The sequence below is a fragment of the Lupinus angustifolius genome, chromosome LG01 (assembly GCF_001865875.1).
Source record: "Lupinus angustifolius cultivar Tanjil chromosome LG01, LupAngTanjil_v1.0, whole genome shotgun sequence".
In the NCBI taxonomy this organism is placed as follows: domain Eukaryota; kingdom Viridiplantae; phylum Streptophyta; class Magnoliopsida; order Fabales; family Fabaceae; genus Lupinus; species Lupinus angustifolius.
The window spans coordinates 24378915-24394881 of NC_032009.1; the positions used below are offsets into that span (position 1 = coordinate 24378915).

Below are 15967 nucleotides of genomic sequence, written 5' to 3' on the forward strand. Positions count from 1 at the left end.
CATTTGCTTATAATTATTTGCAGAAATTATTATATATCTGGACTTCAATATATCTATATCTGGACTTAGTGGATGTGAAGACACAGCAGGGTCATGTCTGTTTCAATTGAGAATGAAATTGATACGAAGAATTGATAACAGTTGATACTTTTCGTCAAGTGCTTATCTTGGAAGAGCTATTGCCCTCAAAACATGATGATCATCATATGAGCTATTGCCCTCAAAACATTGGAGCATTGAAGAGATTGATTATAACATTTTTGGGTTCTCAGTGGATTGAGAACAAGATGGAATGAGTTAGGATTTTGCTTCACTTTTCCTCCATTTTATTCTCTAAACTTCTCAACTATATACAAAGTGCAAATAAAACATGGGATGCTCTGTGATTCATTTTTTTTACAGAGAACTTTTTTGGGTGGCATAAAAAGCATTTCATTTGATCTAAAAATACAATATCTTTTGTGCACATATCCAGAATAGATGTATACATGTTATTTGTAGGATTTAAATTATGTAATACATAAAACATCAAACACATTTCTTAATCAATGGCTGCAATCATTACTTATTGTCAAATATGCACCAAAATCAAATGTACTATATAAATAGAACATACTTTGTCTTCAATTTTAGATGCAGAACAAACATATTGGATCATTAGTAGCATGAGACCAGACCAGACACAACTAGTAGCATTCCAATTTGTCCTCCTAAAGTTGTGGCATTAATGTTTTTGAGATTAATGGATTTCTTATAAGTACTTTAGCTGCAACTGATAGCTTTATTCCAGTGGCTTAGGGTGAATATCATGGTGTACATTTTATAAGGAATAATAGGTGAGAAAAGTAACAAAAACTTGTGATATTTAACTCCAAGTCTCCAACAAAAAGGTTTTGGTGCACAAGTTAACGTGACCACCACTAACTATATGAAATGGAAACAAACAATTTCATAGCTTAAAAAGCATTGCTTTTGAGAGTACTGGTGTTTCGTGACATTAATTAAACTAATTCACCTAATCTAATACTCCAATCTAGCAATACTTTTTAGGTCTTGGTATGACTAGTGTTCTTAACAGTTTAGCATCAATCTATTGCATAATAATTTAACATCAATCTATTGCATAACAGTTTAGAATATACTTTTGTATAACCTTCATAACAGTTTAGCATCAATCTTCATCAATTACAAAACTATTGCATAATTATAATCTGAGCATATCAAATACAATATAACCATAAAAGTGAAATTATAAACTACATAATGATAAGAACTTGAAAAAGCTGGAACATGTAGACATCTTCAACAATTATTAAGTGTTTGACCTTCCTCCCTGATGAAATCAAAATATTTAAATACTTATTAGTTTTAATATAAGCAAACATATTAAAATATTTAATATGTGCCTAATCAAAATTTCATACCTTGTTACTAGGACATTTCCTTACATCGTGACCCTTTTCGTGACACACACTACAAGTTCGTACTCGAGTTTGTGATTGAATTTGACCCACTTCCTTTCCAAAAAGAAATCTTGTAGCCACTTTTGGTCTTCCTTTGGTCCTAATATTTGTTGGATCACGAATCATGATATTTGAATTTTCTAGGACTTCAATTGTATTATTGGTTGAAGCAACATAATTGTCTTCTTGTGCTATTCCATTTGATTCTGCCTCCATGATAGAAATTCTCTCAAATCCTTTTTGCAAAAGATCTACACCAACTTGAAAGTACTCCCGTCTATTTATTATCTTATCAAAGAAATTATTAAATGAAGTTCGAAAACTCCAAATTTCCATAGGAGTTAGTGGTTGTCCAATTGACTCAATATTTGTCTCTATTAGATTACCAAGACATGCAGTACTATAACGAATACCAAGAGTCCACCTAGGTAAAATATATTTATCTGGAATCGATTTCATAAACAACTTTTGCTTCATGATGTACAAAATGTGTTTGCAAAGTAGTCCCCAAGTCTCAAACTTTGCACAACTACATTTGAAATCCAGATTAGTCATATTAACATAAACATTGTGTGATTTTTCCCTAGAAGTAAATGTTACATCATAAGTAGTAAGATCCCCTTCCTTCCTTAATTTTTTATTTTCACAGCTCCAAACATGCTTAAACTCTTCAGCAACAAGATTAAAAATGTTCCTAGTATAAACTTTTCCTGCATGACACTCAATAGGACTCAAATATGTCAAGTCTATGTGAGTTCTCATATTAAATAAGTCCTCGGTCTCCTCCTTTGAACGACGATCTGTCAATGCCTTATCATATTGATCAACAAATTCATTTAACGGAGTAGTACTATGCACAAAGCCATCAAAAAAAGCATTCATGCTTTCACTTCTTTGACTTGATTTCATCCCTAAGACAATTAAAATAATAATACACATAACTATCATAATTATAACTGTAATAATATAGTGTTAAGGTTGAATAAACAATAAAACATATATTCAAAATAAGTACCTGCAAAGAAAGTTCCTCGCAAATAAGCTTTCACCCAATGATGCCGTTTTTCATACATATCTTCCAACCACTTCCAAGCTTTCATTATATTTCTTTGTTTCTCACTCAAAATACCAACAAAAGAAGGCTTTTTTCCTTTTAATGTATTCCACCATTGTTCTGATTCTTCAATTGATTTACTTTTTTTAGCCCATCTTGTATAAAGTTCATCGAACTCGGGTATGGAATGAAGAGGCCGAATGTGTTCGTCCTCATGAAGAGATAAATGCCAACTACAATAACGATGGTGAGCATGCGGGAAAACTCTCTTAATTGCATTACCAATTGCAACATCTTGGTCAGTTATAATTGCCCCTGGGGCTTTATCCCACATACATCTCAACCATTGTTTAAATAACCAAACAAATTTTTCTTCATTTTCATCCTCTAGTAGAGCACAACCAAACAATGTAGATTGCTTATGATGATTTACACTGATAAATGGTGCAAACGGCATTGAAAAGCTATTGGTTTTGTATGTGACATCAAAAACTATAACATCACAAAATTTTAGGTATGCATTTCTTGCTCTACCATCAGCCCAGAATATACTACGACAAACATTATCCTTATCAATCTCAAAGGCATAAAAAAATTGAGAGTCTAATACTTGTCTCTCCAAGAATTTTTTAAGAACAACCATACATTCTTTGCCAATATTATTTTTCCTATTTACTCTCAATTGTCCAACAACTTGCTTTGGTGTCACCATAATTGATTCGTCACTCATGACATTAACAAGACGTGAAATTTGTGCTGGACCTAATCCACAACCATTAATGTTTTCTACAAGACTCTTAATACAAGAGCTCTTATGTGCATTGTTGTGAGAACGTAGTCGACATTTTTTAGTTGGGCTTATAATCAATTCATGGTTATGTGTATTGGAAAACTTATTCACTACTCAGTCTCCTTTTGTCTTTTCAATGTGCATATGAGCCTTGCAACCTTCCCTTTCATCTCGACGACGTTTTACTTCTTCTCCTAACAATCTCTTATCTAGCCTTTTAAATCCTTCTTTATTGCAAACAAAGTGATACTTTATGACTATTTCGGTATTCCTTGCTTTATAATTCCAATTCTTCCTAATGGAGAAACCTTCTCTGAATGCAAATGAATTATAAAAATCATAAGCTACTTTATCAGTTGTAAATGTCATACCGACATGTGGGGCTTCACTCTTTTCAAAAATTTCTTGAACTCGGGATTGCACTTGTTCATCCATCTCTTCCATTATCTGCATTTGATCATCTTGGGAAATAATATCTTCATTAAACCTTATCTCCATTATATTCAAATTATATATAATAGTTCTGCAAATAATTATAAGCAAATGAAATAGTGTTATAATCAATCTCTTCAATGCTCCAATGTTTTGAGGGCAATAGTTGATGAGAGGTGGATAATTGGGGAAATAAGTAAGGAAAATGAATAATGATGAAAAAATGAAACCTTCAAAAGCTTGATGAAAGAGGGAATGTGAGATTGATGAGGACTGCTTGAATGAATGAGAAATTTTTGAATGAATAAGTAAGGAAAATGAATAAGTGAAATGTTTGAATGAATGAGAAATTTTCTTCTTTGAAGTTCAGAACTAGAACTGCAGAACGTGAGTGACAGGGAGGGAAGGGTGAAAATGAAGAGAACGTGAGTGACAGGGAGGGAAGGGTGAAAATGAAGAGGTGATATGGAAACCCTTGTGTTTCTGGTGAGAGAAAACAATGATTTTCATAAAAATAAAATATTAAAAAACAGGAAATAAAATAAATAATATTAAAATAGTGTGACACGTGTCATCTTGCAATTGGTATGAGGAGGGGAGTTATCTCCTCACACCAGGAGAAACATTACTCTCTAATGATAAATCATATCAAACAATTGTAAAACAACAAAAACTATGATATGTGGTTGATATTGTTATACATTTAATAGAGTAAATTACACTGACACCCCCTGAGTTTTAATGAAATTACATAAACCACCCTTCACTTTTCTAAACTTACACAAACCTCTCCTAGTTTTGTACTTTCATTACACTGACCACCCCTGTATAAGAAATAAGTGTAATTTATAAACAAAAAATATGATAAATGCAATTAAGTTAAACAAAACATGATATATTGTGTAGATAAGTCTAAATAATATACAAGTCAATGTATCTTTACTATTTTTGGTTCGTTACATTATATTATAAGAATGATTTAAACAATATTTCTTTATAATTGTTGATGCATTTTATAACAAAAAAACAATAAAGATACATTGATTTGTATATTATTTAGACTTGTCTACACAATATCATATTTTGTTTAACTTAATTGTATTTATCACATTTTTTGTTTAAAATATTACACTTATTTATTTCTTATACAGGGGTAGTCAGTGTAATGAAAGTACAAAACTAGGGGAGGTTTGTGTAAGTTTAGAAAAGTGAAGGATGATCTGTGTAATTTTACTAAAACTAAGGGAGTGTCAGTATAATTTACTCCATTTAATAATATTTACTACGATTATATTGTACTAGTTTATATTGAATATGTTATGTTAATTATACAATAACGTTGTTTAATATAACATATATGGGTACGTACTTCAAATTTTCTTTATTTGTAAGTTATATTTCCTTTCCTCTTATAGTCCCCTTTACCAAAATCCAGCCTCCTCGGCAACCTGCGGCGTTTCTGTTAAATTTAAACCGATAAATTTTTATTTTAAAAAACAAAACATAAAAATCAGTGCTACATAGAGCTCTTGATCCAAGAACTTTCGAGAATCCTGACAAAACATATATCACTTTCGTTAGAAAAGATTCCAACACATGTAGATAAGAACTCGTGGGCTAGATGTATATCTAGTATTGAATAATTTGATGTGGGAGAAGATACTTGTGGCTAAAAAAGTAAAGTAGAAATAGTACGGCCCGTTAGTTTTATAATGCTTCATCTGTCATGGAACGTCACTCATCATTGGCTACTTCATGGAATATCCTTAAAAACATCTATTAATTTTTTATTTCACAGACATGGTTGTAGATAAGGTAATCGACTTTTTATAATTACAAATTATCGTTGCTTATTTTGGATTAAAGAATATGACTCATTTTCTTGGTGAAAGAAGAGTGGATGGCTTACTGTATAATAATTGGGAGACCAAGCAGAAAAATCAATTTAATTGAGTTATTTTATATATTTAAAGATTAATATTTAATTTTTCAAGTGAAATAATATTATCTATCACCCGTGAAATAATAAATATATAAGCACCAAATATTAGTTAACACTTTCCTTTTTATAAAAATGAGAAAGTGAGCTATGTTTTTTTAAAAGCATCTAATCTATATCCAAGTAATTCAACATACAAAACCTAGCTAAATAATGATTATGTTGATACCATTTCTATCTAACGTAAATAATGTCCTCATTAGTGGACCATGTCACCAACTCATTTCCCAAATCATCAATGCCTTGAATGGTTAACAAATTAATTTGTAATAAACTTGGATAATAAAAATTACTCATCAATACAACTCTATTTCTGAAATTTATAATGTTATATAGTTGAGATTTTAGGAAATATAATTTTATTCACACATTCAAAACTTATGAAACATACCCAAGGTGATTAAACTAAAGTAAATATTAAGCATGAAAACAACTCATAAGAATCATGGAATGTGTATATATAAATATGAGTCAAAACGTATACTAATGTTAAATATTTATATCAAATCCCAACAACAAATAGGTTTACATACCGGTTTCTATGGCACCTATAACATATGAGTGAAGAAGATGAATAGCTTTTATAGAATAACAAATGGACTTCTCAAGGTGCTAACTTTTTTACTCAGACGTCCCTCTTTTGATTAAACACTCAAGTTCAAACTAAAAATCTAGAAAAGAGCTCGTCTTACTAGGCGAGACATGGCTCATTCTGAAAGATCTTGAATTAATTCAGTTAAATTTCAAGGAGGGCTAATTAATTATACATTAGCTAGAATAAATTGATTATTTGTAAATTTACATAAATGATTTGATTATGAAATCAGTTTCACTTTCGTGTATTTAAGCAACAACTCATTATAATTATTGTAACAAACTAAAATGAATTATTTTACAATTCTCTATATTTTTTATTTTCTTATGTATATTTGTTATTCGTCATTTAGGTTATGATGATGAGATAAGTTTTGACAACCAGTAATTTTTTATATCTTGATGAGAAAATTGATATCCAACTTTTATTGGATCAATCAATAACTTTTAACACTATCTTTATTGTTAGTAATGATCCAACATATTTACAATAAGTCCTGGTATAATAATCATAGTCATAAAAACCGGACCGGACCGGTCGGTTCAACCGGAAAACCGGTGAACCGGCCCCCTAACCGGTACGGTACAGGTATTGAACCGGTCAAGTATCAAAATCGGTCAAAACCGGTGAACCGGCCGGTATTTTACTAAACCGTTGGTTTATACACATATATTTTTTTTTAAAAAACTTAAATTAAAAACTTAAAAATCAATTATAAGGTGACCCATCTTTCCAACTCTTCTTCAACCCTTTTCAAGGCACATACTTCCAAGACATACTTAGATTACATCTTTTGGTTTCGTAACATTCGTGTGTAATCTCAGTGACATTTGTGTAATCTTGGAGTACTGTCTGAAGATAGGATTTGGTAGAAAAATTTAATATTCATATAAGATAACTTTGACTCCTTGATGTTAAATGTTAAAACTCTAAATTTATTTGTTTTATAGAGTGAGTTGTGAAGTTATGTCATTTATTTATATTTTGTGGTTGTTAAGTGGTACTTTTGGATTGATATATATTTTTTAATTTAGATTTTGAATTTGTTAAAGTCTTAAAATTGTTTATTTATGTGAATTTTGAGTATATTATAAATATGGATTATAAATTTGAGTATCTACCTATTTGAAATTTTTTTGTTATAGGTTTATATATAAATAAATATAAGAATGTATGTCCGGTTTAACCGGCATGCGGTTTAATTACTGAACCACTGGTTGAACCACTGTACCACTATACCAGTACCATGATCGGTTTGATAACGGGTACGGTTTTAACAACACTAATAATAATAATAAAATGATAATTCATGCATTTTCAAAGCATAACTAATCATACGAAATACTAAATATATACTAAGAATATAAGATAAGGTCAAATGTTTTATATTTTAGTAATGATCCAACATATTTACAATAAGTCCTAGTATAATAATAATAAAATGATAATTCATGCATTATTGTTTATAAGTACTTATGAAAAGCATCAATTATTTTACAAACAAATATCTTTAATTACAATAGTCATATAGAAATAAATAATTAAACTTTATTTAATCTCCACAAAATATGGGATATACAAAATATCTAAGTGCAAATAGAATAAAAGTTAAGAATTTTTTATTGTTCAAGTTTGTTATAGAATGTATCAATATTTCTCACGAGATATTACTTCAATACACAACAAAAGAGATGATTTCATTATCAAATTCTTTATACAACTTCATAAATAAACAATTTTTCCATGGATAATTAATTAGTTCAGATTAACTACACTAATATCTCTTTGAGTTTAACTTAACAACTCCTATCACTCCTTATGTTTAAAACCCACCCCTCCAGGGATAGTCTGCACAATGTATATAAATTAATGAGATGTCATTCTAGTTTACTCTTATATTTATGACTTGATAATATTTTATATTCTATTAGGTATTAATTATTTCTTTAATTTTGAAAATTACATGGAAAACCCCATGAGGATCCGTGGAAGCAAAAATGGGACCATGGAAGGAAAAGTCTCAGACGAGTGAAAGAAGGGACGAGGCCTTTGAGAATCTAGGAACGATTAAAACGCAATCCACCACCAACGGCGGATGAAAGAGATGAGCAAAGGAAAATTTGCAATTTCAAACATACGATAAACAGTAGAAGTTTTTCTTCTACATAAGAATTCCGATACTAGAAGTTTTTCTTCTACACAAGAATTCGGAGAAATTGTAAACGACAAATAACTAGTAAATCGTTGGCGTGAGAGAACTGCTAGAAAGCCAGCCATCACTCCCCCTATTGATCCAGAGAGGAAGACACAAACATTTACAAGAGTGGCTTCACTTTATCATTTGTAACAATTACAACCCCAACAGAGATATCGCTATAAAACACCATCATGTTCGGCACGATCGAGATACAAAAGCAGCAGCAGCTATAATAGTAATGGGTAGATTATCTCCTAAGGTGGTCTCTAAAGAAAGAATGTCGGAGAGCTTCCTTAGCAGTAAGTCTCTCAGAGGGGTCAAACCTAAGTAACCCCTGCAAGAGATGTATAAGATCACCAGCTGAATGATCCACGTGCAGCATTATAAGGTTCTGCAATTGTTTCAAAAAAATTGCAAGGAGTTAAGTCAACAACATAGACCAATCAAATTTCAAAATATTATGTTATAATATAGAAATAGAAAGAAAATAACTAAACAAACCTGTAGCCTAGGAAGCTTCATCACGGCTTTAATGCTGTCCCTTGAGGTTGCACCCTCTGGCCAGTCTAATCTACCCTTTCTAACATACTTCTCCGCATGTCGGCTGAAAATGTGAGCAATAAAAATAAACATTCATTGCATACAAAGATCAAATAACTGAAAGCAATATGCAGTGGTATAAATCACTTACTCAATTCTCTTTAACATGTGCTGTGGTAATGCACCAAGCACCCTCTCCATCATGGCAAGGTGCTCTAAATTCTCATGAGTCTGAAACAAAGCTTCACCCTGCCACAGATGCTCACAAGTTGAGGAAAAATCTATATCAACGTGCTTTAAACACAGGTTCTCAACAGCCAAAGAAAACATACCGTGCATAACTCAACCAGTATACATCCCACACTCCATACATCACATGGATAACTCCATCCAAGTCCTACAAAACCATTGCCAGAATCAACCATTTAGAAAGCATCAGGATCATGTAATTTATCATCATACAAATACACATTTAGCAGATAGACAAGCAATTCGGTCCACAAGTATTACACCGTACCAAGAATAACTTCAGGTGCCCTATAATGGCGGGTCGATACAATGTAATTCTGATCCTTTCTCTCATAAGTGGTACTGCCAAAATCAATAACCTTTATAGCACTAGATTGGGGCACTCTTTTGAAATAGGAACTTGGTGATCTGGATGAACTCTGTTAAACAAAAAAAATAAACATCAGCAAATGAATCTATATTTATACCATTATGATATGATTTTTGCAGGAAAAAATCAGAAATCCATAACATCAAACATATAAGTGTGCAAGAGAGAAAATTACCTTGTAGTCAGGAACTTTGACATACTCTGGTGATACCAGAAGTATGTTTTCAGGTTTCAGGTCAGTATGGATCATAGACAAATCATGCATGACTGCAATTTCATAGAAGCAAAAAAATACAATTAGAAAGCTAGCCCACAAGCAATACAGTCTGATGATGTACTGCACCTACAACTTCTATGGACATGATATATACACCAATTATCAGAGCTATTAATGATGATAAAAAAAAATAATTTGAAAACACAAAGTGGAAAATAAAGAAGAAATTACTCGAAATGGAAGAAACTAGTTTAAGTAAATACTACACACATGCTACACATTCCAATAGTTGTCTGCCAATCTCACGGACTACATCAATGGGAAATGAGCGATAATTGTTTTTCCGAAGAAAATCATATAAGCTTGGTCCAAGTTTCTCAAACACCTGTTAAACCATTTGAATTCACTGACATTGTAACCCCGCATCATATGTATATTGGGGAAATCAATCCATCACAAATCAATCAAATACTTACAATACATATATGATTACGATAGTCAAACCAGTTCCGTAATTGCACACAACTGCAAGGAATAAGCCCATTTAACCAAGGCAATGGAATCAAAGATCATAAACAGACGCAAAATGAAGTTAGAATTACATACCGATTGCCACCTTTATCATGTTTCCCAAGCTGTTGCAATACCTCAATTTCTATCATGGCTGCCTCACGATACTTCTTTATCCCACGGACAATTTTTATGGCAACCATTTCCTTCTTTTCTCTGTCCCAACATTCCAAGACCTGCCCAAAAGTTCCTTCTCCCATTTTGCTATGAATCTTGTCTGCAAACATGATAAAGAACCATGAGTATGGACATATGAACATATAATTGCCAAAATGTTCCTATACCAATAGGCATATAAAATGATTCCTACTACTGAAACAGGTTTTATTTATTAGTTAAACTGAGTCCACATTTAAAATTAAGTGAGGATGCATATGAATCTGGATGCCTGAGTTTAGAACAAAATAAGATCATAGATATGATTTTAGAAAACAAAAATGTGTTTTGCCCATTGACGTATATGAACCTATACTCCTTAATGATGGTTAAGTGTAATTACAGCGAGATGTTAAATTATCTCCAATCGCAAACATGTAATGCCCATCTTTGTCATCTTCTCGCCAAGGGGGAGAACCATTTCGAGCAACTCCCTTAACAAATAGAGAACTAGTGGTATATTCTGAGGAACCCAATGAAGGAGCATAGCTTGAAATATTCTCAACCTCTTGTCCAAAAAACAATCCTACCTGAGCCTACACATAACCATCCATTCACGTACAACTCAAGGTTAAAATTAAGATTTCATCTCACTTGAATGAACCCTCGTCTATATGCCATTGTCACCATGTCAGATTGTGACAAAAAAATATAATGATAATAGAACAAAACATAGAATCAGCAGATAATTCAAACAAATACAACACAATTCACATCAGAATATATATACAATTTAAAAGTACATTCATTAATCAAATAAAATTTGGATGAGACTACAGAGATTATATATTTATATCTTATTCTGCACACACCACGTTAAAAAAATCATAACATAAAAACAGTTTATTTTCAGTACAAAAGATAATTTTGGAAGGGAAAATTTATCATAAATTAATATATTAAGTCAATGAAGATCCGAAGATATAAATCACAAAACATTACTTTATAACAAAAGCACAGCAGATCTATGACTCAAAAAGTCTAAACAAGGATAAAAAACTGACCAACATATTAATTAATCAAAGGCCAAAACTAACAGATCTAATAAAAAAACAGAACAATCATCACATAAATTATAACATGAACACTGGGAGATAAAAAACACTACATGAATTAAACATACCTAATAATAAGAATTTCCACCAGATCTACATCCAAAAAATTAAAAATAAAAGAAAAATATATGAAATCAGAGATTTTAGGATCAAAGAAATTACCTTCGGGACCTCAGGGATGTCCCAGCCTAATCTCGCTCTCTTTCTTGGGCGTCGATCCATGTGAGTGTGAGGAAATTCAAATACGCGTTCCATCTCCATGATTATCTAGATCTGCGAAAGCTTGAAAGAACAATTGAAGGAGAAAGATTAAAAGGTAAAGGGAAAAAATATGCTTTTCGCGATGATAATGGTTGAGGAACCCTAATTTTGATGTTATCGAATAATAAGGAGGCGGTTGAGGTGAAATCTGACCGTCCACGTGTTAATGTAATCAAGCATCTTGATTGAATGAATTAATTGTACTATCGTAAGTGGACTATGGTTAAATATGGGCCAACACCTTAACTATGGTATGGTTAGGTTTGGTGGAGGAGGTAGAATATAATAATTAGGAATATGAATTCCTAACCAGACGCTTTAACTAGTCTAATCAATTATTGGGCTTATAAACGGTTTGTGTTCTTAATTTGAACAAAATTTAAGATTGTTTTTATACATTGAAAATTCAGGTCTGATTGGGTTGAAACACAAAAATCCATTATAATTAAAAAAATTATTCAATATGTTACTTCATTAACATACAAAAAATGAAAATTATATATAATTAAATAATTTTGTTGTATATATAATTATTATTATATATAATTGTGTATTTATATAAGATTGTGTATATATAATTATTAATTATATATGATGTTATTTTAGTTTGAATATATAGGTTAACAGATAAAATATTATGTATAACATCTTCTATTTAATATTCGGCTAACAAAAAAGGTAAGTGGTAATTATAAAATTTAACCAAGAAATTTGGTTTAGTTCAATTCTTTGATTAAGTTTATTTTCCACGTGGAATCATTAATATATTTGCAATTTTCATAATTTCTACAACTATTTATTTAAAAAGTTCAGTCTACCAAGCCTACAAAGACAAATATAAATTAAGGGTGAGTAGTTAATGAAGTAAACTATAAAGTATATTGTTATATTCAAATGTGTGTAGTTATAATTTTTATGATTATTATTAAGTGACCAACAACATGAATAATGATGTGGTGATAAGCAATCCATCCCTAGATAAGAAATTAGGAAATAAAGTGAAAGTAATTATTTCATCTTTTATCTACGGGTGATTACAGTTAATTTGGATTATTTTTAAGATAAAAAATCAACCAATCCAAACATATAATTAATTTATGATATAGTTTGGTTTAATTATATTAAAATGTTTGATCAAATCATATCCATATACTATATATGGTTTCAAACCGTGTGGTCACAATGTACATACAACTAGGAAAAAAACTACCAATATAAGCACAAGCATAAAAACTAGCATCAAAAAAATGTTCAACACTACCAAAACAACAAGAAATAGTGTTCAACAATAGGAAAAAAATTGTCGAGCAACAGTAAAACAATAACAAAAATTAGTGTTCAGCAAGATAAGAACAATGCCAGAATTAACATAATTTTAACAATATGAGCACAAAAACATCAACGACAACTGCTAACTTATAGTACTACGTACAGCATGATCGTCTTTAAGCTTTTGAATGTTCTTCAAAATCTGGTATGTTTGTGGAGTTTCCATTTTAACCACGCAATACACAATTTTCTCCATGAAAGTGTTACACACTAAAACATTGTCCAATTACATCTGCCTAGCCTAGATCTTAGAGTTGAATCAAAAATTGAATTAGACGAACCAATTTTAAAAAATAAATTCAAAACAATCCAAACATATTTAGTTTTTGCAATTTTGGCATACTTTAAATCAGTTTTTGGTTTAATTTTTTGACCCGTCTAAATTTGAACACTCTTACTCTTATCACTCTCCGGCTATAATATCATCACGGAGGAATTATGTTTTAGCTAAGGGCTACTCGAGTTATAACTGACTTATAATTATTAATATGGATATGAGTATCATATTCAACACATGTTTGTCTTGCTGATAAGATTTGATTCACAGTCTATAAGTTTGTAACTTCAAAATTGGTTGGTCAAGTGAGCTCCTGGTTAGTGGGAAATATACAATTATATTTGCACTCGTAAAGTAGTGAGACATTACTAATACTCGTGAACTTAAGATCTAACCCCTTAAACTTTTAAGAAAGAAGATTTCATGTTCTTATGCAGTAAAGTAACATTTATTGCCCATCCAAAATACTATTTGGTATCTTTTTTAAGAAAACAGATTTGATCATATTTCAGATGTCTATTTATAAAATTAACACAACAATAATAATTGTTTTTATAACTCTCCTCATGCCTAATTAATAAAAAAGATACTAGCAAATTGCTGGTTTAGTGATATAAGACCTCGTTAGATTTCAAGGATCACCAAAATGTCAAAATTTTAATTTATGTGAGCGACATTTGTTGAGAAGGTCAGTCACACACTCCAAAAAGAATTAGTTCTTTACCAAAATGATGAAATAATACTGTCAGGAGTACCAAAAAAAATAAAGAAGATGTAAAAATGGATGACTATAATATTTTAGAAATATAAAATAAAAATTACAAATAGACAAAGTAATTACATTTTTGAGTTTGTGGGCAACAACATTAAAAGTATAATTTGAAGAAAAAAGCATCATATGTTTTTTTATTTGAGATCAGTATGTAGGAAAAATAATATTTTAATAGACTTTAATGCTGGGAGACTTTATATACTTAAATATATATAATACATACTAATGATGATAACAAGATTTTTCATGTCAAATCATTGAGAATAGATATAAAAACTAAAGCGGAAGCGTACCTTAATATATTCATAGAGAATATGGTGAATGAACTTATATCAATCTTAGCATCATTTGTCATGTATCCATCAACTCCATGTTCATTGTCCTTGTATACAAATGCATGTTCATATAGAACATGTAGGTACTTTGGTCTTCCAATTGTAGACCACCCTTAACCTTAGTTTCTCTTCTAATGGGATGTAGAGAATGACATGTTTGCATGTATGTTGTGATTCTTGTTGTGTTATGTGTTTTCTTGTAGTCTACAATTGGGGACCATAACCACTTATTTGTAAGAAGTGCATACACTTCCATGAAGAGTGATGCTACTTGATTTCTTATTCCAATTTTGCCTATCATAAAAAAGAAATAAGATTTTAGATATCTACACAATAATTTCTATTACAATTATGTTTATAGTCATATACCTTACATGAATTAGATCACTTTAATTTGGCTACATAAAATAATGGCCCTAATGTTAAAACTAGAAGAAGAAATCCTTCATCCAATTAATCACACTCAAGGAGATGAAGATCAAAGAAGCTGAAATTCTTCTCTTATGTTTGGGCCTAATTTTTTGTTTTTCTGTTAGAGCCCACTTTGCTTTCTTTCTATTATTGGCTTGTTAGTTGGGTTTAGTTGTTATTTATGTTTTCCCCAACTAACTTATGTTATAAATAGCCATTGTATAACACTCCTTTTAATCAATGAAAACAAAAACATATTATTCGCATCTTCTTCATCTTCAAGTATTCTCTCTGAAATTCTGCACACTATAGAAATGGGATACCATGTTTAAAATGGTATCAGAGCAAATCTCTGGATAATATCATGTCCCTCTTTCTTCTTCACTTCCGCTGCAATAAGGTCCTCCTCTTTGAATTATTTCTTTGAGATTCTATCCTTCTTTTCTTCTTACACTCATATCACACCCAAATCACCGTCAAGAATTGTTAAAAATGGAGAATCGAGCAATCCAATACATCAACCCTCTTCAAGATCCAACTTCCCCCTTCTTCGTGAACCATAATGAGAACCCTGGAGTTAACATCGTCTCTAAAACTCTTAATGGTGATAATTACCATTCTTGGTCCCGTGCCATGGTCATGTCTTTAAAATTGAAGAACAAGTTCCAATTTATAGATGGTTCTCTACCAAAACCTTCCACCGACGATCCAAGCTTCATCTATTGGGACAGATGCAACACACTAGTGGTCTCTTGGTTGATTCAATCAATTGATGCTTCTGTTGCCCAAAGTATCTTGTGAATGGAAACTGCATTTCAGATATGGGAAGATCTTCTTGAGAGATACTACCAAGGTGATGTTTTTCGCATAACAGAAATTCTTGCACAAATATACA

General features: G+C 31.1%; 3 protein-coding genes across 3 annotated transcripts; all 3 read right to left on the reverse strand.

Annotated features, from left to right (window-relative positions):
• Positions 1375 to 2884, reverse strand: LOC109342787 (protein FAR1-RELATED SEQUENCE 5-like). Its single transcript, XM_019580785.1, has 2 exons — positions 2479 to 2884; positions 1375 to 2374 (listed from the first exon to the last, which is right to left on the reverse strand). Exons 1-2 carry the CDS (start codon positions 2849 to 2851, stop codon positions 1419 to 1421), a joined length of 1329 nt encoding a protein of 442 aa, XP_019436330.1. The 5' UTR covers positions 2852 to 2884; the 3' UTR covers positions 1375 to 1418.
• LOC109363378 (putative protein FAR1-RELATED SEQUENCE 10) lies at positions 3422 to 3805 on the reverse strand. The gene has a single exon (XM_019609665.1). The coding sequence runs from the start codon at positions 3803 to 3805 to the stop codon at positions 3422 to 3424; it is 384 nt and encodes a 127-aa protein (XP_019465210.1).
• Positions 8476 to 12068, reverse strand: LOC109357755 (serine/threonine-protein kinase AFC2-like). The gene is made up of 11 exons (XM_019601799.1): positions 11850 to 12068; positions 10976 to 11168; positions 10513 to 10693; positions 10383 to 10431; positions 10177 to 10291; positions 9865 to 9956; positions 9588 to 9738; positions 9403 to 9467; positions 9222 to 9319; positions 9032 to 9134; positions 8476 to 8921 (listed from the first exon to the last, which is right to left on the reverse strand). Exons 1-11 carry the CDS (start codon positions 11946 to 11948, stop codon positions 8778 to 8780), a joined length of 1290 nt encoding a protein of 429 aa, XP_019457344.1. The 5' UTR covers positions 11949 to 12068; the 3' UTR covers positions 8476 to 8777.